Genomic DNA, 25,713 nt, shown 5'->3' on the forward strand with positions numbered 1-25,713 from the left:
AGGGATAGTGGCTGCGGTAGCTTCATAGTACTGTGTTTAACCCCTTGTGCCATCAGGGAGGGCCTTCATCATCACTTTTTTTTCTTCCCTCATCATCACTTTTCTTTTAAAAAGATTTATTTATTTATTTATGCATACAGAACTGGGGTACAGGCTAGAGGTGCAGGGCGTTAAGAGGATTCACCAGAGACAGAATGGGGAGCAGAACAGGTTGAACTGCTATGGGGAGCAGAGGGCGGGTCAGGAGAGGTCTGCTGTGCCATGTGGGTCACCTCCGGGGCAGGATCGAACTCATGCTGAAGTGGCTTTAGCTTCTTAACTCTGTGCTTTAACGCGCAGCGCCACCAGGGAGGGCCCTCTTCATCATCACTTTTAATGAGGAAGATGCAGGGGGAAACCAGATAATATGTCATCTCAAATACACAAGAATGGAACATATTAAAAAGACCCTCCATAACAATTGCTGAAGAAGATACAGAGAAAGAGAAACCCTTTTCATTGTTGGTGGGAATGTAATCTGGTATAGACATTTTGGAAAGAAATTTGGATTTATTTTATAAACTGACAATTGAAATACCATATAACCTAGTAGCCCCATTCTTGTGTATCTATCCAAAGGACATAAACTACCAACTTAAAAAAAATGACATGCTTTAAGTGTTTTATTGCAGCATTCTGTTCAATAGTTAGGGTGTGCAAATAACTTAAGTGTTCACTGATAGAAGATTGGATTAAGAGGATGTGGTATGTCCAGACAATGGAATACTATTCAGCCAATGGAAATATGAAATGTTTCAATTTATAGCAAAATGGAAGGAGTTGAGGGAATTGAGTCCTAAGGCAAGTTAGGGTTAATTAGGCAGCTTCAGGGACAGTGCTGGTAGGGACTTTGGAAGAGTTAAAGAGGCTGCTGATATAAAGACAGTAAATTCTAAGAAGTGCTAACCAATCATGCTCAGTGAAATAAGTCTGAAGGAAAAAAATTACCAAATGGTTTCATTTTATAGGAGGAATATAGAGGAACCAAATAAGACATAGGGGAAAAAATAGTAACAATACAAACAAAACAAAAACCAGACAATTATAAAGCAGAGATATGGGGGGAGGGGAGAGATGGGAAGGAGAGAGGGAAGAGCACAGGGGATGTGATGATGGTGCACAGTTGCTGGGGGAGGAGAGTCTATGGGATCTAGAGGGAGGGAGTAAACCACTTTAAAATGAAAAATAAAGTAAATATGTATATACATATATATATATATACACACACACATACATATACATATAAATTTAAAAAAATGCTAACCAAAACATACTCAAGATGAAGTCAGAAAGTTCAGGAGAACTAAGCAAGGACAGTAAATCTTGAGAGAATGATTTTGGACAGGGGAGGTAAACTAAGATCAGGGCTGGGAAAATGGCACATAGGCAGGGAGGAGTATGGCTATGGGAAAGTTTAAATACCCAGACACAGGCCCACAACAGCTTCTTTGCCCCTCCTAAGTACAGTGCACAGTCTTCCTTAAATAAAAAAATAAAAAAATAAATCTCTCCCTTAAATAAACTTTACTTTCTTAAAGTTTGGTTGTTTTTGCTTGCTTATCTAAAATGTCTGTGAATTCCTTTTTCGGCTTCCTGAACAAGAACTGGTGGTGGTGGTTCAAGAGCTAAATTAACAGTGCACACTGGCGTCAGAATCACGTGTTGTAAAGCAATTCACAGTGTCAACAACAAATATTGGATATTTACCTAGTACATTATTTGACAAAGCAAAATGCTTGTAAAAACTAGCAGACACCAAAAAACAAATTCAGTTTCCTGAACTTAAGCAAAGGGGAAGGGAGGAAGGGTTAAAGTGGTATAAAGGATGGCGATGGGGAAAAAAAGGTAAAGGATTTAATTATTATTTCACCAATGAAAAAATAAAATTATAGCAGCAGTAATTATATATTTAATTGTCCACAATTTCTTAGAGTAGTGAAATAGAAACATATCATTCAATGCACTAGTGAAGCATTTTCATTTCCAAATGTATGGAACATGCAACTTACAAAAGCAAAGCTGTAATAACTAACAAATCTATGTAGAGATATGTTCCTTAGTCATCATAGACGTACATATTAATAGACTGATGAAATAACATCTTATGTACACATTAGAATGGCAATTTAGAAATTGTAGACATTTTTACAATGTAGGATGATAGAAATTCTTTGTGAACTATAAATGGAGAGGGTACACTCATACATCTAGTTTGAAAAGTAGGAAAATCAAGATGTATACAACTTGTAATTCTATTACATTCCTGGATAATGGAAAATGTTCCTACATGGTATATAAAGGGATACACACAGCATGGACAGTGGGGATTTGGAAGCAAGGGAGGTGTCCACATTTGAAATAATGGATGAACAACGCTGGGTGGATGAAATCACTGCAATACTATGTAGTATTTAGAAACAATGAACAAAATGTACATAAAGCCACAAAGACATTCTGAAAATGAGCTGAAAAGAAACAGAGTAAAAAGATCAGCACAACATCATTCAGATAAACAATGTGCTTTCACACAATGTAACATTTTACAGGAATACATAGTTATTTTAAAACACTAATAGAGTGAATATAAGGGGAAAGGAAACTGGAATGTATATAGAGTAGGAATAGCACATCATAATATAACACACTACACAACAACACAATAATAGACAATGTAATACATTAAATTATGACTAAGTTAAATGAAGTTTATAGTGTGACCCAGCATATATAGCTCACATTATGTGAGTAACTAACTTCAAAGATGTTGCTTCCAGAGCCTTTGATGGTCTATAAAACTGTAATTTCCCAAGCCTGGATATGATTAGACTCACTTGGGGAGCTTTCCAAAAGATACAGATTCCTGGGATGGGCCCCCTTTTGTGTAGTGAGTCAGAATTCCTTGGGGGTGGACCTGGGAATTTGCTTTTCAAGTTCCTGGGCAATTCAGTTGCAGCCAGCCCACAGGCATTTAGCACAGATTTAAACCACACTGCAGCTCTCAGGAGGACAGCTGAATTAGCTCCAAGCAACTCCTGCCTTGAAACCTAATTAAGTGCCCATGTGTATGACATTAACAGTGTACAGTGCACAGTATTAATTGAAAAGACATGTTCTTACCCTACAGACAAAAACAACCTTAAATCAAAACCAAGTTAGGCACTCAGTGAACTGAACAGGAACAATATTTTATTTTTTATACCCACCTGTATTTATGCTCCTTCCTCAGTCTGCCCGGAATATGCCTGTGTGTCCTTCCTTCACCTGCATGGACTTCCTCTCCATCGCTGGTCTCCAATGTCGTGATGGGCTTATTTCTTAACCCTTTCTACTGATGCTTTCATTTGCTGTCTTAAATAACCTGATTTCTTCACTGAAAAGGAAACCTTGTTCTTTTTGGCTATAATGATATTTTTAACATGTTTTTCTTCCTCCCTACGCCAAGCCATGATCACATATTCTTGCCTAACTGTATTACTAAATTCTAATGTAGTAATAATATAAACTCACAATGGAGCTCAAATCCTTCTGGTCTTTTGACTCTACAATTCTAGAGAACTGAAGTTTGCAATGATAATTTATGAGGTTACGAAGTATTAGTGGTTCTATTATCTCACAAATCCTTCCTTAGTTGAAGGGAAACTAAAAAAGAAGTGGATGGGAAAAGTGACCACTGAATTGTGGTAAACCAAACCAGTTGCATCTTGAAGATTTAAGGTTTAAGAAATAAGCCCATCACAACACTGGAGACCAGCGATGGCGAGGAAATACATGCAGCTGAAGGAAGGACACAGGCATATTCGGGGCACTAGGTTTCTGAGATAGAGGGACCAGGATGTGACTCTCCTCCAGAAGAGCTGCTATACTTCAGGAGGGTTTTCTACTTGCTGGAGAAATCTGGGCTCCTGAAGTCTCAAACTCCATGTCTCCTTCATGTGCAAACACACTCTTTCAATTTCCTTAAGGGTATTCTTTTGAGATGAGAAATAAATAGCGCACTCCTGTCTCCAAACTCAATGTGCATTTTTTTTTTAAGGACACCACAAAAGAATTATAAAAATTCAGGAAAGGGGCTGTTAGCTTCTGAAGTCCTAGACAGCATAAAATTGTAATGGAGGAGGAAATCAAGCTACACATAACGTTTTCTAAAAGATAGTATTAGATAGCACTAGTAGCTATAAATAGCTCTGAGGCAACGGTGTCCAGACATTTTTCTGGTTTGATTTTATGACAATTTCTTTTTTTTTCATCTCTGTACAAAGGAGTTAGAAGATGTATCATAATTTTGAAATTAATTAAAATCATTTGTTTTAAGAATTTTGTAGTATCTTTTAACTTAATTAGGAATATTCTAAGCCAGTAGATCTCAAACACTAATGTTTAAGAATCGCCTGGGTTAATGTGTCACTTGCTAAAAACGCAGAATTCTATACTTGTCTTACGATAGTAAAACACCCTAAAAACAAGATTATGACCAGAAATTCATGACAAGGACAACAAAATGAAAGTGTTTATTATAGTTAAAGTTCTTGTTTATAAAGGATGAGTAGGTCAATCTCTCACAGCTCTACTTTTAAATGTGTGCTTTATCTTTTTTAAAATGTATTTTCTCATTGGAGAGGATATGTACTCCTTCAAAAATATGCTAACAAAAATACACATCCAAAAGCTAGTTTTTGAATAAAAATACAATTACAAAAAGGTTCTGGTAGGCCAAATAAGTATGATTTATCATCTTAATAAATCTTCTAACAGTTAAAACAATTAGATAGAAGAAAGGAATATTAACACATGGAAAATACATTCACTATCAGCTGAGAATGTATAGCCATAATACATAGGAGAGGAAAGATTAAATTGTTTTACTATTCATTCCTAGGAAAACTGACAGCAATTAGAACTGGAGCCTGCTTAATAACTAACCTTAGAATACTAAGGGGGAAAAACAAAAGGAAAAAGAAAAACAAGTCTTTTTGTACCTGGCAGGTTTAGTTCTTCTAATTCAATCACAGAGCGACTGCTGCTATAATAGTCCTTCATCAGCTTCTGCAGGTCTTCAGGTGTTCCTGGTTTTGGCTCTGACTTTGCAAGAATGTCAGTAATTTTCTTCTAAGACAAGAAAAGAAAAAATGAGAAGACACTTTAGAATGCCATTTGGCTTAGGATAGGTGGACTCTTTTGGTATTTAAGAATCAATCTTCTGGTACTGTACGTAGGTTTTGGTGATAGATAGGAAGTGTGAATATGACTTTTAACAAATAAATTTGAGAAAACATAATAAATATTCATTAAATAATTGCAGGCATGCCTGGTTTTATTGTACATTATGTGCTCTGCAGATATTGTGTGTGTGTGTGTGTGTATTTGTAAGGATTTATTTATTTATTTATGCATACAGAACTGGGGTACAGGCCAGAGGAGCAGGGATGGTGAGAGGATTCACCAGAGACAGAGTCGGGAGCAGAACAGGCAGACTGATGAAGTGCACTGCTGAGGGGAGCAGAGGGCAAAACAGGCAAGGTCTGCCTCGCCATGTAGATCACCTGGGGTGGGGGGATCCAACTAGCACTGAAGCAGCTGCCGCTGCAATTGTGGCTACCTTGCAGTGCCGCGCTTTTGCCCACTGTGCCACCAGGGAGGGCTGCAGATATTGTGTTTTTTTTGTTTTTTTTTTTTTTTTAAGATTTATTTATTTATTCATATAGAACTGGGGTACAGGCCAGAGATGTGGAGGGTGAGCGGATTCACCAGAGACAGAGTGGGGAGCAGAACAGGCAAATCGACGAAGTACACTGCTGAGGGGAGCAGCGGGCGGGTCAGGAGAGGTCTGCCACGCCATGTGGTCACCTCCGGGGCAGGAGGGAATCGAACTCATGAGGAAGTGGTTTCAGCTTCTCAGTGCGGTGCTTTAACCCGCTGTGCCACCAGGGAGGGCCGATATTGGGTTTTTAATAAGACCCTCTATCCACAAGAATATTATGACTCATCTGAAGGCTTAGATAATGCATACTGTTTTTTTAAGCAATAAAGTATTTTAAAATAAGGTATGCACATTGTTTTTTTAACAATACATAATGCTGGGCCCTCCCTGGTAGCACAGAAGGTTAAATCACTGCACTAAGAATCTTAAGCCACTTCCGCATGAGTTCAATCCCCGCCTGCCCCGGAGGTGACCACATGGCGCGGCAGATCTCTCCTCAGCAGTGTACTTCATCGATCTGCCTGTTCTGCTGCCCACTCTGCCCCTGGTGAATCCTCTCACTCTCCACATCTCTGGCCTGTACCCCAGTTCTGTATGCATAAAAATAAATAAAGCTTTAAAAAAATACATAATGGTATTTAACACTCAACAGACTATAATATATATCATATATAATAATATAGTGTAAACATAACTGAGAAACAGAAAAATTGGTGTGACTGACTTTATGATGACATCACTTTATTGTCAAAGTTTGGATTGAAACTGCAGTATCTCCAAGGTATGCCTGTAATGCTCTTAAAAGTTGAAAGGGTGATTTAAATGTTCCGTGTAACTGTTTGTCTATGATTTTCAGGAGAAGCCCAAAAATTTACTGAAACTTGTAGGAGTCTCCAGAATAGGGTGTTATTTTCCATTAAAAGTCAAGAAATTTTGTTACTGTGGAAACCTCTCTCTAAGCTTAGACAACATGTATTCCTGGGAGTTGTGATAATTTCTTACCTGCCCTGATTTTAATGTGCTAAGTTTCAGTTTGGATTTCTGAAATTAAGGCAAAAATTGTAGGAGTAATCATAGCATAGGAGCCACTGAGAAGGCATTTAAAACCTTAATTCTCATTTTTGGAAAGACAGACTTGACATTGCCCTATGGAAGGAAGAACCACAAGAAACAGTAATAACTCACAACATCTCTACTGTTTTAGACTCATTTGTGTAACATTTACTGAATACTTGCAATATACTGAGAGCACACAATCATTCATTAAACCATGATCATAAACTTCCTTTCTCATTTCCTTCTGTTTCACTAAAGATCCAGAAAGAGACTCTCCCTACCCAACCCCCACATCTTAACTTTTCCTCCTTGCACAATATCTTCACTTCTATACCACTGCCAAGAATGGTCAAAGTCCTGTCAAATGAATTAACTTCTAAAATTATGTCATCAGCGGGCACATTTTAGCATGACCTCAGCCAAGGCTAACTATCTAGCTAGAGTATGACCTTCAGTCACAAGAACTTAACGCTCCTGAAGGCCAGTAGTGTATGAACTATCAAAGAGAACTTAAAGTCACTTCCTTAGGGACTTGCCAAACCTCAGCCAATTTGGCATCTCCCATCTTCCTATTTGGCCATTTGCAAGCAAAGAAAACAGAGGCGCACACACTCTCAGTTTTCTAAAAGCTTGCTGTTCAGTAACTGGTTTGAGTCCATCTTCTTTCCTCTAATCCCAATCATATTTCCTGACTTTAGCAGTAGACCCAACTTGGCAGGAAGAAAATTACACTGCTGTTTTCACAACTGTGGTGGAAGGTCAAAGCTAGCCACATTTCCTCCAAGGCTGAGCCATCAGACTGCAGAGGAGAATTGGAGTCTTCCTATACTCACAGACAAGTATCAAAATGTAAGGTGATCTTTTGGCTTTAAATTATAGTTTCAAGTTAGAGTCAGTCTTATACTACCTTAATCTACTTAATATTTTCTTTTTGTTAATACTCTAAAATATGAAGTTTTAAAAATGGATTTGGGGAAGAAAAGAAAGTTGATAAATTTCTTTTCTTGGACAGGACCAAAAGGGTCAGAAGCAGGATAACTGTGCACCCTATCTAGAATTAGAAACTTAAGGTTGGCTTCCCACCAGAGTGAAAACACAAGGTGGGTAACAAAGAAGTCTAATGTTCCACAGACCTAAATAGGAATCAGAAGAATTTATTTTTAGCCCTAACAGAAACACTTATTATTAGTGATCCCAGAAAATTACCAAACCTTACTGAATCTTACAATTATTCTATCTCTAAATGGAGGTTACAATGAGTGCCCCTTCAGAGCAGACTATGTAAAGTGTGAAGCATTATTATTACCTTCCTCCTCTTCCTGGTCTTGGTGGCATCCTCTTTTGTTTTCTTTGATTGTATCAAGAAACATTCTTTAGGCTATAAAGAAACATAAATGGAAAATGTTCACTCTAGCATAATGAAGTATTAAATAATCCCAAAGTGCCTTCTGCCATTCATGTATTCTTCAGAATTGCTAATCTTTTGTAGACAGATTCTGGAAGACCTATGATAGTATCTGGTTGAGAAAAAAAAATTTTAAGATTTATTTATTTATACAGAACCGGGGTACAGGCCAGAGATGAGGAGGGTGAGAGGATTCACCAGAGACAGAGTGGGGAGCAGAACAGGCAGATCGACGAAGTACACTGCTGAGGGGAGCTGCGGGCGGGTCAGGAGAGGTCTGCCATGCCATGTGGTCACCTCTGGGGCAGGCGGGAATTGAACTCATGCGGAAGTGGCCTTAAGCTTCTTAGTACAGTGCTTTAACCCGCTGCGCCACCAGGGAGGGCCCTGGGCTGAGAAAATTTGAAAGTCAGAAAGTGTAGATAGCTTGAGTGGAACCTCGAAACAAAAGTCAAAATATGTTGGTGTTAACACACCTATGTGTGTTAGGGTATTAAACATTGAAGACAGTGGCCAGGTTTGTAAAACACAGGCAGTAATAGATGTAACAAGGGTGACTGGTGTTTTCCATGAACCAACAATGTATGAGCTTGTATTTGCAAGACATTGGTTTATTTTTTTGTATTATCTGTTTTCTTTCCTCTTCTCAAAAAGCATAGAAAATCTGAAGTGGTACTTACTCATATTTTTATAAAACCAGCTGCACCAAATTCCTTATCTACAGTGACTAGAAAATGAACGTTTCTGATGCTGATCAGAAAAGTCTTAGCATCCTGAATAATGGCTTTTGCCTGCTGACTCCTTAGTACCTAAAAAACTTGTGTGTTATTTTTACACTCAGGTTTTTTTTTTAAGTGTAGAAAAACAGGAAATTTGGACTAAGACCTTGATTTATAAAATAGAATGCCTCACATTCCATATTTATTAATCATAAGCAGCAATATAAAATGTTTCCTGTTCTGAATGTTTTATGCAGCATTTTCGAACAAGTTGCCAAGTAAGATATAAAATATAATTAAAAACTTATTCTGAGTTTTTTTCCTTGATTAAATTTTCATCCAACTAGAGAGTACTCAGTTTAAGCTGCTAAGTTACTAACTAAAGCGATCTTGTCTCCACTGGCTGTTTAAAATGACTGCAGATGAAGCGTTCTTTTAAAACTTGCAGACAGCTTGCAGATTAAGAAGTCCTATAGCCCAAAGCTAGAGAGAGATATAATGCCACATAATTTTTTCAAGACGCCAGACAGGACCAACAGTTTTAAAACTGTCTGAGTTAGTAGAGCAAGAGATTCAAAATACTCAGGATTAAAGTAACATGGAAATCCTTAAATTTTAGCTTCTTTTTAATTAAAACAAAAAATCTAAAGATCAATTGCAAAATAGCAAAGAAAAGCAAGACATTATTACCTCTCTTATTTAGAAAGGTAGGCTGTCTCGTGGCTGCAGAAGGAAGACAATTTGATACTGATATATGCCAACTAGAAGCTGGGCCAAGGTTACGAATATGTCGCAGAAGCTGCCAGATAGTCATAAGAGTTCAATTTTAGACCAGGCCAACATTCAGCTCATGCTCCTAAGGCATGGGTTTAGATATGATAAGCATATTCCTTAAGGCATACTGTAGGATATTGTCACCAGTATACAGATTTTGGAAAGTATATGTAGAAAGCAGTTCTATTTTCTCTTTTAGCAAATGGGAATACTCTCTAAGTATATTCAGTGTACTGGGTTATATTTATGCTAGGTTTGCAGTCAGTCAAACCTGACACAAATTAAATTAGGAAATGAGCTCAGTTATAAGGATTTAAATTCTCCAATTCTAGAAGAAAATATAAAAAAAGGAATTTTGGATCATGCATAGGAAAAAAGAAAGATGTTTGATGAACTGTTTTAGTCAGATACTACATCAGGTTTAAATGTTAGGTTCAAATGTTTAGATCATTCTAAAGAAAATGCAGTGTAGTATTTCATTTTCTGGGAACAACCAGAACAACAAAAGCTGGATGAGGAAGAGTGCTAATGAAGAAGCCAAGTTTAAGGGGTCAATTTCCATGAGATGTGATGGCTTAATGAAGAAATACAACTCTATACTATTGAAAACCCCTAAATTTAGCTGGCAGCCTTATGAATGCTTATGTATACACTCCTTACTAAGTATGGAGAGGTGGAAGACTCAAATCAAGTCCACTAACCATTCCTGGAAACGGATTCCAACTATATATATCTGAACATTGATGAGCAGTATCATTCCTTTTTCTTTTTTAGTTGCTTCATTTTTTTCTTAAAGATTTATTCATTTATGTATACAAGAACTGGGGTATAGGCCAGAGATGTGTGTGTGTGTGTGTGGGGGGGGTGAGAGTATTCACCAGCTACAGAGTGGGGAGCAGGACAGATAGAGTGACTGAAATACACTGCTACGGAGAGCAGTGGGTGAGTCAGGAGAGGTCTGCTGTGCCACGTGAGTCAGCTCCCTGGCTGGGGATAGAACTCATGCTGCAGTGATTGCGGACAGCTTCATAGTGTTGCGCTTTAATCCTTTGCACCACCAGGGAGGCCCTCAATACCATTTTTTCATATGAAATGTAGCAATATAAAATGTGGTCTGAATGAGGAAGGGACAAGCTTAGTGTTGGATCACAAGTGCCACGGTGGTCGGAGAACCACAGGGACTACACCTGAGGGGAGAAATCAAATATAGTCCAAAAGTTAACAATGATGTAAGACATTATTTTTAAATAATTGCTAAATAAATAACATTATTTTAATAAATAATATATTATTTTTAATAATAAAAAAGGGGGAAAATATGTAGCCTGAATATGTAGTTTATTTAGCAGACTTATGCTTTCTCTCTCTCTCTCACTCTTTATATATATATATATATATATATATATATATATTTAACAAATTAAGGTTTTAAATAATTGGGACATGTTTGGGGCCTCCCTGGTGACCTAGGGGTTAAGTCTTAGCAATATCTACTCTACAGATGGAGTTTGATCCCTGGACAGGGAGCTAACCCATATAATGGCAAGCAGACCTCTCTTATCTCACCTGTTGCTCTCCTTCGTGGTGTATTTCAGTATATCTGCCTTTTTTACTCCCCACTCTCTCTCTGGTGAATCCTTTTACCCCCACAACTCTGGCCTGCATCTCAGTTCAATATGAGAAAAAAAGTGTCAAAAATTATTTCTTAAGTTACTAAAAATGATTCTTCTGGTTAAATGTAGCAAATTAACCTTAAAATACCAATAACTTGAAAAATAAAGGAAACTGAAAAGGTATCAATCTATAAGGACGAAGAGACTAGGAAAGAGAACAACAGTCAACAGTAATGGAGATTTCAGAAACTTTTTAGAAAGTGATTGAAACTGATGGAAGTGCTTTAGCAGAAAAAGAGACCTACCACCTGGGTTTTTAGAGCAATAGACACTAACAGTAAGTGAATCTGACTGAACTCTTGGATTCTGAAAAGGTTCAGTAGCTGAAGGCACAGACATGGCAGAAAGTGAAAGGTTTAAAAGGAAAAAAAAATTCATTGAATGTTATATTTAGAATGATTAGCCTCCCTTCTAACTCCCAGTAGGCTGTGTCTCCTGCCTAGGCAGCCAAACAACTATCTTATTACTGCTTCCTCTCATCTTGTTCATCCTGGCAGCAGACTGTATGTTTATTCTCTGGAGAGAACAAGTGAACCAAGAAATCTTGCACAGTGGCAATAGGGTAATAGAGATTGAGACTCATTTTATTTTCCTGTTTTTATTTCAAGATGTCTTCAAACAGGCATATATATTTCAGTCAGAATAATACTGAATTCTCCGGGAATATTAATGGTGTAAGAGAAATGCTACATGACAACTGCATTTTGGAATCCCAAAGAAAAAGTCTAGATTGTTATGTGATCATCACACCACTAAGTTCATTAATCAACTCATGCACTCAAATTTCCCACCAATGTTTTAATTTATCCCTTTATAATACAGACATATACAGTCAAAATTCATCATACAGCTAAGTAAAATCTCTAACATAAGAGCAAATAAACAACACAAAGAAAAAGAGAACCCTGAGGGAGAAGGGATGGTACTTCAAATCAATTACAATTCATATTCTCAGAGGTAAGGGTAGAATCTGCCATCAAGAAGCAAGAAAAAAACAGTATAATAAAGGAAACATCAGAAAACACATATTATGACAATAAATTCATAACATAAATGTAGGAGAAAGGTTTGAAAATGGTAGTATTACAGAAATGTGAAAATGGTAAAAATCTGATAATCAGTCCAGGAGAGTCAATATTCCAGTAATAGTATTATAGAAAAAGAGTTCATAAAAACAGGAGAGGGGGTGATAGGGGAGGTGAGCAAGGGTGATCAAAGAAATAGTACAGGAAAAACTTTTCATACAATACCCATGTTATAGAAGCAACCTAAGTACCCAAAGAAAGCTGAATTGATTAAGAAAATATAGCAGATATAAACACATACAATGGAATATTACTTAGCTATAAAAAGAATGAAATCTTGCCACATGCAGCAACATGGATGGAACTTGAAGGGATTATACTAAAGCAAAATAAGTCAGAAGGAGAAAGATAAATACCAGATGGTTTTGCTTATATGTAGAATATTAAAAAACAAGCCAAAAACACCAACCTAAAACAAACTCTAGAAATATGACAGTAAAACTCAGGTTACTAGAAGGAGAGGGTTAAGATAAAAGAGAAGGAGGAGAAGAGCACAATGCACTATGTTGGCACTCTATGGTACCTAGGTGGTGGATGTGATGTAACATACAGGTCCTATGTTTCTGAATTATACACTGTATTGTAAACCCAATACCACCTTGATTTAAAAAGAAAAAAAGAAAAAGAAAAAAAAGAAATAAAAAAGCTTTTCAGAGCTGAAGGAATATTCTAAGACATGAAACTCCAAATTGAAAGCCCATAGGCATACAATATAAGGGATAAGAAAAATATCTATACCCAAGAGCATCACAGTTAGTTAAATTTGTGAAGAGTATGGGTAGATAAAAGATTCTAAAAATTTCAAAAAAAGGAAAAATAACACACAAACATGGATCTATACCACAAGACTGGTATGGGTCTCACAGTGTAATAATTGATTTTAGAAATCAATGGAATAGTGCTTTGAAAATTATGAGAATTTATTCACAAAGTAGACTTTTATACCCAGTCAAACTGTCAATCAAGTTAATTGTAACACAAAGACATTTTCAGATATTAAAAGTCTCAAAAATGTAATACCTACTGGGACTGAAGGTTATATACTAATCCCCCCAAAAAGATATAGGATTCAATAAAGGAGACTAGTCCAGAAGAATGTTATAAGTGATAAAGAGAAGTCTCAGTAGCTTAGCAGGTCTAAAGTATAATCAGTTCAGGGTGGAAAAGGAGTGTGGAGGCCTGTAGGAAAGAACAATTTATTTGAGCATATGGAAAATATTATTCATGGGCATGTGGTGGAAGAGATGTTGGAACGCATGGAAATAATTAACAATAGGAACATAGCAAGCTAGGCAAATGAAGAAATGAGGTAATTATTAATGTCATGAAAATAAAGTTATATAAAAAGCAGGGATGATTATAGATCCTCCTTTTCTCAGTACTGAACAGCATTTTCATGGTCATAAATAATGAGACAGTAACAATTGCTAACTAAACTGTGAAACTGTGTCAACCTGGGAGATGACAGAGAGGAAATGGGGGTGCATTAGAGAGCTATGCTACCTTAGAAAGTTAATAAATCATGTCAAAAATTGATAAAACAAGAAATGGCGGAATATACTACAAGGTAACAAATAGGCAGATAACTAAAAGTTAAGTGATTGCCTTTGAAGAAAAATACAAGATAAGTGCAGGGACTTATCTTGTTTTTTTTTTTTTTTTTCATTTAAAATGTGCAACAATGGGCCCTCCCTGGTGGCGCAACAGGTCAGGACACAGCACTGCAAGCTGGCCGTAGCCACTTCATGTGAGTTTGATCCCTGGACCTGGAGGTGATCCACATGGTGCAGCAGACCTCTCCTGTCTGGTCTGCTACTCCCCTCAGCAGTGTACTGGTCAACCTGCCTACTCTGCATCCCACTCTGTCTCTGGTGAATCCTCTCATCACCCTTCCTCCTCTGGCCTGCACTTAGTTCTGTATGCATAAATAAGTAAATTTAAAAAAATGTTCAACAATGTTTGATTATTACCTTGGTAAAAATAAAAAAAAAAAAAACACAGGGCCCTTCCTGGTGGCCCAACAGGTCAAAGCACAACACTATGAAGCTATCAGCAGCCACTGCAGCATGAGTTCAATCCCCGGCCAAGGAGGTGACTGACCCACATGGCATGGCAGACCTCTTCTCACCTGTTGCTCCCTTTATTAGTGTATTTCAGTTAATCTGCCTGTTCTGCTCCCCACTCTATCTCTGGTGAATCCTTTCACCCCTCGCCCTGCTCCTCAGGCCTGTACCCCAATTCTTGCATGCATAAATAAATAAATCTTAAAAAAAAGTTTGCTTACAACAAATGTTGGCGAGGATGTGGAGAAAAAGGAACTCTCCTACACTGCTGGTGGGAATGCAAACTAGTACAACCACTATGGAAAATTGTTTGGAGGTTCCTCAAACTGCTGAACATGGAGCTTCCCTACGACCCAGAAATCCCACTCCTAGGTATCTACCCAAAAGACACAAAAACACTGATTGAAAAAGGTACTTGTACCCCCATGTTTATTGCTGCTTTATTTATAATTGGAAAAACATGGAAGCAGCCCAAATGCCCAAAAGTAGATGACTGGATAAAAAAGATGTGGTACATATATACAATGGAATATTACTCAGCAACCAAAAAAGAGAAACACATGTCTTTTGCAGCAACTTGGATGGAGCTGGAAAACATCATGCTTAGTGAGATAAGCCAGAAAGAGAAAGAAAAATACCGGATGGTTTCACTCATAGCAGGAATATAATGAACCAGGCGAGAAAATAACAAAAATAATGAACAACCATATACCAGAGACATGTTGTGGGGGTTGAGTGGGGAATGGGATCAAAAACAGGGAGGGGGGAAGGGAGGGAAATGCATGGGACTATGGTGGTGGCACACGGGTGATTTGGTGATGGGAAACCTGCGGGGATTACAATCGAGATGGAAAAAAAAATGTGCAAAATGATGTAAAAATAAACTTTTGTAATAATTAAAAAAAAATAATAACCTCCTGCAAAAAAAAAGTTTGCTTTATTTTATAAAGAAAACAAGCATGTTTATTGTGATAAACAACAATTTAGGACTGAATTTTTAGTTTATTTTGGGTTTGGTTAAAAATTAATCCATATACACCCACTAAAATATCTAACATTAAAAGATCAACATGCCAAATGTTGACAAGGATGTAAGCAAACAAAACTCTCACAAAACAGATTGTGGGAGTGCAAAAAAATGGTACAATCATTTGGGGAAAGGTCTGGCAGATCTTATAAAATAAAACATTATTCAACAACTCCATTCCTATTACTTGAGATAAGTAAGAATATGCATTAAAATGTATATTCAAATGGGCAATTAATATCGAGTCAGATATCCATCAATGGAAGAATGGATAAACAAACTGTGGTATATTCATATAATTGAATAATACTGAATTGCCCCTCCTTCCCAATTCATATGTTGAAGCTCTAACCCCCTTTGTGAGTATGTATGGAGATAGGGACTATTAATAGGTGATAATTAAGATTAAAAGAATTCATAAGAAGTTAATGATAGGACCTATACTTTCATGTCAGCAGGAAGAGCAATATACACACACGAAGAGGAAAGACCATGTGATGACAAAGTAAGAAGGCAGATACCTGCAAACCAAGGAGAGAGGCTCAGGAGAAAATAAATCTTTTGGCAACTTGATCTTGGACTTCAAGTCTTTAGAACTGTGTGAAATAAGTTTAGGCCACTCAGTCTGAGGTATTTTGTCATGGCAGCTCTAGCATATTCTCAGCAATTAAAACAAAACAAAACAAAAAACACTATCATCAAAATAAATAAACTTAAATAATATTGAACTAAATAAAAGAAATCTGGAACAAAAGAATATATCTTAAATGATTTCATTCACATGACATTCCAAAATAGGCAACATGAATCTTTTCAAAGAAAAGATTAGAACAGTGGCTGCCTTTGAAGCACATAGTTGGTAATGAGGATTGTAGGGAGGAGGCATGAGAGGGCTCTAGGGACATGACAATGTTCTTTACCCTGTAAGGGTATGTGTTATAAAATTATACAAATTTGTCAAAACTTGCTGAATGGTACATTTGATTTCTGTGCAGTTTTTTGTATGTTAGCTTTACAAAAGAGAAAAAGAGTCTTTAAAATAAACAATGAAGAGTGCTCAATGGTCCATTCGGTGCCATGGTGATGGGTATGGTGTGGTAACACACACTGAATTTTTGTTAATGGTACGCATGCTGAAGCACTGGGGGACATATATGGATTTTATAAACTCTTGTTTTTTTCTTTAAGTAACATTTTGTTGATTTTCCATTGGTTGACAACACCATAGAAAATTTAACTCTTCAACATATGCAAAAGCCTCACTGCATCTGACACCAATTTGGTACTGTTTCCACCACCAAATTGACTCTGTCACCCTTTTGTCCCATCTGCTTTTCCTCTCCCTGTGGTAATCACCATATTTTTTTCATAGCCTTAGAATTATTTTTGCTGTGATTTATAGTTCATTTTACAAATTACTTTGAGATGTGTCAAAGTATGTTAACTGGTGGATAGTTTACCTGAACACATTATTCAAGAAATTCTGTATTCTGAGGACACTGTGGGTGAGGACTTACAGAAAGTACAGAAAATATTTTTTCATACTTTATTTATTCATACATATTTTACATCACTCTTCACTTCTGTACAATATTTGCTTTCTTTTCTCAGTTGTAGTCTCCATGGAATTTCCTCTACCAATTCACCTGTGCACCCTCACAATAGTCCTCGGTGTTCTTCCCACCCTTGCCTTGATTCCTCGCCCTCCCCCATAGACTTATAGTTGTTTATTTTAGTTTAGTTTTGTTGTATTTTTTATTGTTATTAACTTTTCCCTGATCCCTTATTTGGCTCCCCTATATTCCTCCTATAACTGACACTATTTGATATTTTCTTTTTTCTTCTGACTTATTTCACTGAGCATGATCCCTTTTAGCCCTGTTTTACTGTGAATGGCATTGGTTTATCTTTTTTTGATAAACTAATAGTAGCTGAATAGTATCTCTACCACATCTTCTTGATCCAGTCATCTATTTTTGGGCATTTGGCTTGTTTCTAAGTCTTACCTATTATAAATAGTGCTGCAATAAACATAGGGTCACAAGCACCCTTTTAAATGAATGTTTTTCTGTCCTTTGGGTAGATCCCTAAGTATGAAATTGCTGAGTCATATGGTAGCTCCATTTTTAGTAGTCTAAGGAACATCCACACAGGGCTCCATAGTGGTTGGACCTGTCTGCATTCTAGTAGAGTTCCTTTTTCACCACACCTTGCCATCATTTGTTATTGGTACCTCATTGTGGTTTTGATTTTCATTTACCTGATTATAATGCATGTTGAACATTTTTTTCATATGCCTGTTGGCCAATTAAGTACAGAAAATTGTATTGGAAATTAGAGAAAAGGGAAGCCTGTAGTGTAGTGATTGAAAGTTTAGCAATAAGATTCTTTTATGTGGAAAATAGGAAATATTTCCAAAGCTATGGATAATCTAACCAAAGAGATTTCTAAATAGTGTTGAAGGTATCACCTGATTTTTCTCTTGTGGTTTATAGGACATGCAAAAGGAAGGAAATTAAATTGAGAAAACTGCTAAAGAAGTCAGGATATTGATAAGACCTCAGAAAGAACAAAGTGGTACATGAGAGTACTATTTAGTCACTCAAAGACTCTTTAAGTAAAGGTGGGGTTCTCAGATACCTCAAATTTTCTTTAGGAAGGTGAAGAGGAATCCTGTATCAATTGTCTCATCAGGGTTTATAGTAGGGAAGGATTTATCTGGATAATTTATGGGTGTGACTTCTGTACAATGGAGTGAACCCCTGTAAGAATCACAAGACATGCACCAAATTGTTTAAAGGTAAGATATGTTCAGAAACACCTCTAGTTTTGGGTAAGAGATGTAATGAAATGAGGAAAGGCCTTTGAATCCTAGGAAATCTACTATCAAGAAGCAGGCTGAAAGAGCTGCTCAGTTACAAACACATACTACTTTTATTCAACCGAAAAGAAAAAGAAACAAAAAGGACAAAACAAAGAACATTAAGTGAGAACAATGGAAGAATCTTAAAACCTGGGTCTAAAGCTTAATCAAGTGACTCCCAACACTTTCAGAATGCTGTATACACTTTGCGCCTCCTATTTGAATAGAAATGGCTATAGAATTTATTCTATTCTTGTCCTACCACTCTGTGTTGAGCATGTGGGGGGAGAGAAAACTTGTTTCTTTTGTTTCACTGGCTGAGACAAAATATACTCAAAGAAGTATACTTAGAAAATCAAAGGTAAGGAACCTCAACTGCATCTACACTTGATTTAGAATGTGAAATTCTAAATTTATGGACACTGAGCTCATGCTGTAGTGAAGGAGACATTTGCAAGCCTTGGGAGGGGTGAAATTAATCTGCATATGGGGAGGATCCCTGAGGGTTAGAGTGCAGACAACGGTAGCCAGATTCCAGGATAGCTACCAAAGGCCGCTGTTTCTTGGTGTTTACCCCATCCTCTTGATGTGGACTGGATTTACTGAATGTTTTTAACAGAGTGTGACATAAGTGACAAGATGTCAATTTTGAGTTTAGGTTACAAAAACATTGAGATTTCTGTTAGACCTATCTGTTCTCGCTGGTTCACTCTGGGTTTACTTGGCCAGGGGTGAGGCCAGATGAATTTGTTATAAGCCAACCCTGAGAAGAATCTCATTGAAGAGGAACTGAGATCTCCCAACAACTGCAGGAGCAAGCTTTGAGGAAGACTGGCCTCAGATGAACCTCCAATCCCCAGCCTACAATTTGACAGGCAGCTAAGGAGAGTTGCAGAGCCACAGGGACTAAGCCATGTCTGTGAGGTAACAGAACAGAAACTATGAGATAATGATTTTTTTTTTGTTTGCTGTGAACTACTAACTTTTGGAGCAACTTTTAATGTACCAAGGAACAGAATTAAGACACCAACATGGGAAGTGTGAAGGTAAATCAGAGAGTGGACAGGAAGTTGTCTTGTTTTCTCTTAAAATAGTCCAGCATAATCCTGAAGATAAAGAGTGAATAATCAATAATCAGATAACAAAATCGTAAAGAAACAAAATAGTAAGGAAAGATGAGTAAGGAGGGAAAGGTGAAAGTACTTGCTGAAGACTGCTTTATGACTGAGGCCGATAAAAAGTTAGCTCAAGAAGTCCAGTGTGGTCTCTGAGAGGGAGAGGATGGGTCATGGAACCACTGAGAAGCTACTGACATCATCGAGGCATGAGTGAAATGTCATGAAATCCCTCCTAAGGGATTATGTTCTGGGAACCATAATCACAGTCACTAGCGCTGGCTCTGAAATGACTGATGTTGAAGAGGGGAGAAGGTGATGCAATCGTTAGGAGTAGGGAAATTCATCTTTTATTTTGGAAGCAAAAACTGGAAAAAAAAAAAAAACTGCTGGCACATCTTTATACTCACATTATTAAGCAGGCCAAAGATGGTTATTTAGATGTGAAATGGTTGCTAGAGATGATGTAGTTGCATGGATAAAATAACTTTGTAAAGTTATAAGTATGCTATTTGAAATACTGGCAGGAAGAGAAGCATGGACTTAGTAATAGAAATGTGAGGCCCAATTATGACAAAAGAGGGAATAGCATTTCTCTCAGCAGAATCATAAAGCCTAACTGTATAATACTGCTGGTAGAATAATGCCAGGTAATTCTGATACCAGCATTAAAAGAAAGAAAGAAACCTTAAAAAACAGCAAAGTAAGTAGTTTACCAAAAAATATTTAAATATAACAGAAATTAATTTCTTTTCTTTTTTTAATCCAGGAAAAAAATATAATAACTATTAAAGATAAATACCCCATTACATCTGCCAAATGAGTCAAGTGCTTAACACTGTGCTATGTACTATAGTGAACACAAAAGAAACTTCGATGATTATGCATTAGTTGGAGACTCAGGTTTGTTGTGCCTAACAACTAGAAGAGGATTCAACAAAGGATAGCCTGCCTGGCTGGAAAGTTGTCTTAGGTCAGATGAGGTTCAGGGAAGAGCAGTGGGATCAAGACAATGGAGAGTCTAAAGAGGAGTCAGAGGAACCCTGGGTAATTAGGGGTGGCAAAGAGATGCCAACTCTGAATATCAAGGTGGAGCAGCCTTTTAAGGGGGGGACGAAGGGAGGGATGCTGGATCAGGGAGGCCAAAAGACTTCTGCAGGCAGCAATGTGGGAGCTGATGACTCAGAAGCCGGGGCATAAAAGGTTGAGAAGCAAAGAGTGGTGAGAAAAACTGTGATGAGAGCCAATTATAGAAAAGCTTCTGTAATAGTCTGTGGAAATGTACAGATAAACTGTACTCCCCAGGTACAGCCCGGTAGGGACACCAGGGGCACTATGTGTCCCCCATGAGGCAGAGGGGCACAAGTTGATTTCTGTGTGGACTCTCCAGCTAAGGAAATAAGGCTAGGTTTGGAGAAAGGGGTTTGTGCATTTATTCTGCCTAGCACTTGGATTCTTCAAAGCAATTTGGCAGTGGCATAAATTAGAGGAAGAGAAAGGTGGTTAAAACAGGCAGGAAAACTTTAAGCTTTTGTAATGAATGATTTTTCTTAGCAGAAAGTAGCAACAACATATGACCAGCAAAGTACAGGGAGATTTGGTGAATCCCATTTTCCCCAAGTTGAAAGAGGAAGTACAGGAAAAAAGGGAAGTGGAAACAAGCACAGCCGCAGGGTCTGGTGCACAGCAGCCAGGGTGCCCTGAGTCTGAAGTGTAGCTCTGAGGTGATCAGGCTCATTGTAAAATGAGGTACCTTAGAGTGTGCATGTGAGGACCATGTAAGTCACAGTGCCTTGCACAGTATTTGTGGTGACTGACAAAGTAGTAACAATAAAAAATTCATCTACAGATCATGACTTGGGTAGAAATGAGATCTTGGCAGCCTGCTGGCAGCAAGGCATAGCACTGTAATCATGTGTTGGTGTGAAGGATAATAATATTGCTTATTTTTTGGTTATTTGTACCCAAAAGAGTAAGACTATATTTTTGGTGAAAATGGGGCTAAGACTGTAAGATAGCATTATAAAATACATTTATGTTGTAAAAAATACATTTACATTGTAAAGAAAGTTAGAGAGAAAAATAAACCTTGCTGATTTATAATTAATGAAACAGGGCCTTTTCCAAAGCAGAAAAGGTGAAATCTTCTCTTCAATTCAGCAATAACTGATATTAGTCACAGGAGTGTTACAGAGGGGTAGAAGAGGCTGATTTCAGAATCCAGTAGTAATGAACATCACCTGTTTGGCTTTCTTTGACAGGACAGGAGCTGGAGCTATCTCCTGTGACATCATTTTAGCATCTTGTCCTTCTTCACCATCTGATGCTTCTAGAAAATATAAAGTTAAAAAATTAGGAAAGTGTTTCCGTCTGTCTCTTTCCCACTGCTTGTGCAATCTTGGTACTAAACTGCTAGAAGGTTCTATCCCTTGACTTAATAGTTTTACCTTTAGTGAACTGAATTTAAGGAAAGCATCCAGAGTGAAGAGAGAGAGATGTACCAAGATGGCTAACCAACATCTATAAAAATGTAAACTGAAATTGTCTTTACAACTAACTTTAAAGGATAATTATTGAGCACTCATACTGATTTTACAGATTAATTAAACTCATTTTCAGATCAGAAATTTGAGGTTTGTAGGGGTAAAGCCATTTGCCTCAGGCCTCACACCTGGGAACTCATATCTCTTTGAGTCCAAGGCCCTTCCCGCAAGTAATAGGACTTGCTCTGAGAACCAGCCAGCCCTTGACACCAGGTGTGACCACCAGGGGAATGTTAGAAGATTGTGATAGAGGGATTATATATAATAAGAAATTATTTTAAGATCTTAAATCTTTCAACAATGGAAAAAAAGAAATTCTTACTTTAACTATGAGAAAAAAATAAGTTTTAATAGTTTTTCTGTTTCTAAAAAAGATCTCTTGAAGAAATAGGGTGAACTACTTTGAATTCACATTTAGATTAAAACCTGTTCCACATTTTATACAAGCTAATTCAAAGTAGATCAGAGGATTAATTATAAAACTGTAAAAATTTTAGTGATAAATAAGGGAAATCTTCAGTATTTGGACTTAAAGAGTTCTTAATTTTGCTACCAAAAATATAACATAAAAAGAAGACTTGATAAGTTAGACTTTATTAAAATTGAAAATCTTTCCTTTGCATAGATCCTGTTAAAAGAAAGTTACAAAATAGCAGAAATATTTACAAACAATACATCTAACAAAGGATTAACCAGTGGTATAGAAAATATAAGAAATTCTTCAAATACAAAACAAAATTGAATTAGAAAGTGGGAAAAGACATGAGCAAACATTTCCCTGGAAATATTGGCAAATAAGTACATGGAAATACTTTCTGCATTATTAACTATTATAAAATGCAAATTCAATTTACAATGAGATACTACTATAAGCTTGTAACAACTATTATTAAATAATGCACCAACACCAAATACTGGTAAAGATTCAGCAGAGAAGAAATAAATCAACCCCAAATGCTATTGGGATATTTTCATATTTAATTCTTAATACTGAATTAAGTTTACTTAGGAACACTGACCTTTCTCTGTGTCCTTGGAAGCAGAAAATAAAATTTCCCATGTCAAAGACATCCTCACTGTACCAGGAGGTAGAAAGATGTCCATAATCACCACAGAATGGGAACTCAGGGCCAGAGAGACTGGATAAACAAGACTTGCTACCACTCCCCCAATGTGTACCCCAAGCCAAACATTCCTTTGTCAGTTCTCACAAACATATTATTTGTCTACAAGGAATAAAAGATGCCTGTTTTGGTCACTTCTTTGAGCCTTATATGAAATAAGTTTTGTTTCTCTCCTATTAATCTATCCTCTTTCAGATTAATTATTGGACCAGCCAAAGAACCTATAAGGAAAGAAGTAAAGAATTTTCACTTTCTACAGAGAAACTGTAGTGCTCATGCACTTCTAGTGACAATGTAAAATGACAGTCATTTCCTTTCTGTAAATGGAAAATAGGCAGTTTCTTAAAAAAAAAAAAAAAAAAGGAATCTAACTAACACACAGCTAAGCCATTACACTCGTAATAATTTATCCCAGAGAAATGATATACTTAATACAACAACATTTATCTGAAGAGTTATAGCAGCTTTATTTATTATTTATATTAGCAAGAAATCTTGAATCAACCCAAACGTTTTCATTTGGGTTGAATGGTTAAATACAATATGGTTTATCCAAATCATAGAATACGAATCAGGAAAAAAAAAAAAGAAGCATCCTTGCAGGCATCAGTCTAGATGAATAACTAGAGAATGCTGAGTGAAATAATTCAATCCTAAAAGGTTACATATAATGTGATTCCATTTATGTTCATTCTTCAAACCACAAAATTGAAGAAAACAGCATAGTTAAAAATGGGGTGGGCTGGAAAAGAAGTGGGTCTGACTACAAAGGAGGATTCTTATGGGGATGAAAATGTTCTGTTTTAAATGTACCAATGTGAATATCCTTGCCGATAATACCCTGTGCCTTGGCAAAGGGAGTAATCAGTGACCGATACACTTTCCTTATTGTATCTCTCCCTGTTGTTTCCTAAAAGTGAAATAATATAAAATTATTATATTAAATCTGAAATAATATAAAATTTTTTAAAAAGGTTAATTAAAAAAGGTCTTCAAATCCATCCTCTTCTTCTGGAAGCCCCAAATCACTATGCTCAACAAGTTAAGTGGGTGTGTGGTTGACTGTGGACTAGTCTAGAACATCATCCTACTACTGGGGTACTTCTCTATTGCTGTCCTGGTTGGGAGGGATTATATATAATAAGAGGTGAGGTTCAGAGAACTGCTGTTAACACAGGGAGACCTTGATGGTCTTCAAAAAGTAAAGCTCTGGCAGTAGGGTAGCCACATAAAATACAGGACGCTCCATTAAATTTGAACATTGAATACACTTTTAGTATAGGTATGTCCCAAATACTGCATAGTATACTAAAAATTACGATTTATTTTAAATTCAAATTTAATGGGGTGTCATGTATTTTTATTTGCTAAATCTGGCACTCTCACCTGGGGGATTTCCTTCCCCAGAAAAAGGCCACATTCAATCCTGTTAATTTTCTTATATTGGTTTCTATCTATGGGTCCTACTTTTCTTAACCATTTTCCAACCCATCTTCCTCTGGATCTTTCTAGGAAATTTAAGCTGACCACACAGCCCTCCTTTGTCCTCTTGTCTCTGCACTTCTGCACTAAATGTACCTTGTAAAATAGCACATAATTTTATCCTTCCTCAGAGTGATGATAATTGCATAAGTGCTAGCCTTTTTCTCCATTGTGACTATAAACATTCTGCAGGCACTCATGAGAACTGCAAGTACTTGCTTACAGTTAAGTGGAAGTAAAGTGCATCCCCATATTTGCTTTATTTATGTTTTTATTATAAACGTAATATATATTTTCTCACACCAATCTACCCTTATTTTAGCTTTAAAAATCATTTTAAGATAAAAAGGATAAGGTATAAGTAGTTACCAAAATCAATCCCCCAAAATTCAGAGAGCATGCTCCTTTTAAAAAAATTCCATATTCTGGGTGATTTGTTGATGGGAAGCCCAAAGGGATAACAACTGAGTGGAAAAGTGCACAAAATGGTGTAAAAATAAACTATTGTATTATTTAAAAAAAAATTCCATATTCTTCCTTTGCCCAGAATCTGATAACTAAAGATGAGTCTGTATTTAAGCAATCTACTTGGAAAAAACATATTTTACAAAGTATGTGATTCTTGTGCAACAGAAACCCAACGGAAATATTTAAGATACTTTGTTAAATTTGAGTTACTTCTTGTTCAAAAAAAATATTTAATCTGAAACTTTTTAACATATGAGACTGTTACATTACCATAGGTTTAATATATTAATTGTTTCTTGAGTCTGTGATTTTTTTTGGTTTCAAGAGATAAAAATACTCTCTACAACTCTGTGATTTCCATTAAGAGATTATTGGAAGAACGGTTTGGGGACCCAACCTATCCAGCGTGGCTCTAGTACCCATGTCTTCTACAATGACTGGCATTTGAGGAGGTTAAGCCAGGCCTGTACCACTCAGAACCGTTGGCTTACTCAGTCCAGGAAGGAAAGTCACCAAGGGTCCATTTTATCTCCAATTCTCTAAGAGAGAATTAAAGCAAAAAAAAAAAAAAAAAAAAAA

At 36.8% G+C, this 25,713-nt stretch overlaps 1 protein-coding gene across 1 annotated transcript in view; it reads right to left on the reverse strand.

Annotated features, from left to right (window-relative positions):
• CMSS1 (cms1 ribosomal small subunit homolog (yeast)) overlaps positions 1-25,713 on the reverse strand; it is a 326,190-nt gene that overhangs the window by 13,963 nt on the left and 286,514 nt on the right. Inside the window, exons 2-4 of the mRNA XM_004675257.2 lie at positions 21,758-21,846; positions 8,100-8,171; positions 5,016-5,145 (exon numbers count right to left, since the gene is read on the reverse strand). Coding sequence (XP_004675314.1) covers positions 5,016-5,145; positions 8,100-8,171; positions 21,758-21,846 — 291 coding nt within the window. The remainder of the gene's footprint in view (positions 1-5,015; positions 5,146-8,099; positions 8,172-21,757; positions 21,847-25,713) is intronic.

The sequence above is a fragment of the Condylura cristata genome, unplaced genomic scaffold (assembly GCF_000260355.1).
Source record: "Condylura cristata isolate star-nosed mole 26May11 unplaced genomic scaffold, ConCri1.0 scaffold00003, whole genome shotgun sequence".
NCBI classification, from domain to species: Eukaryota; Metazoa; Chordata; class Mammalia; order Eulipotyphla; family Talpidae; genus Condylura; species Condylura cristata.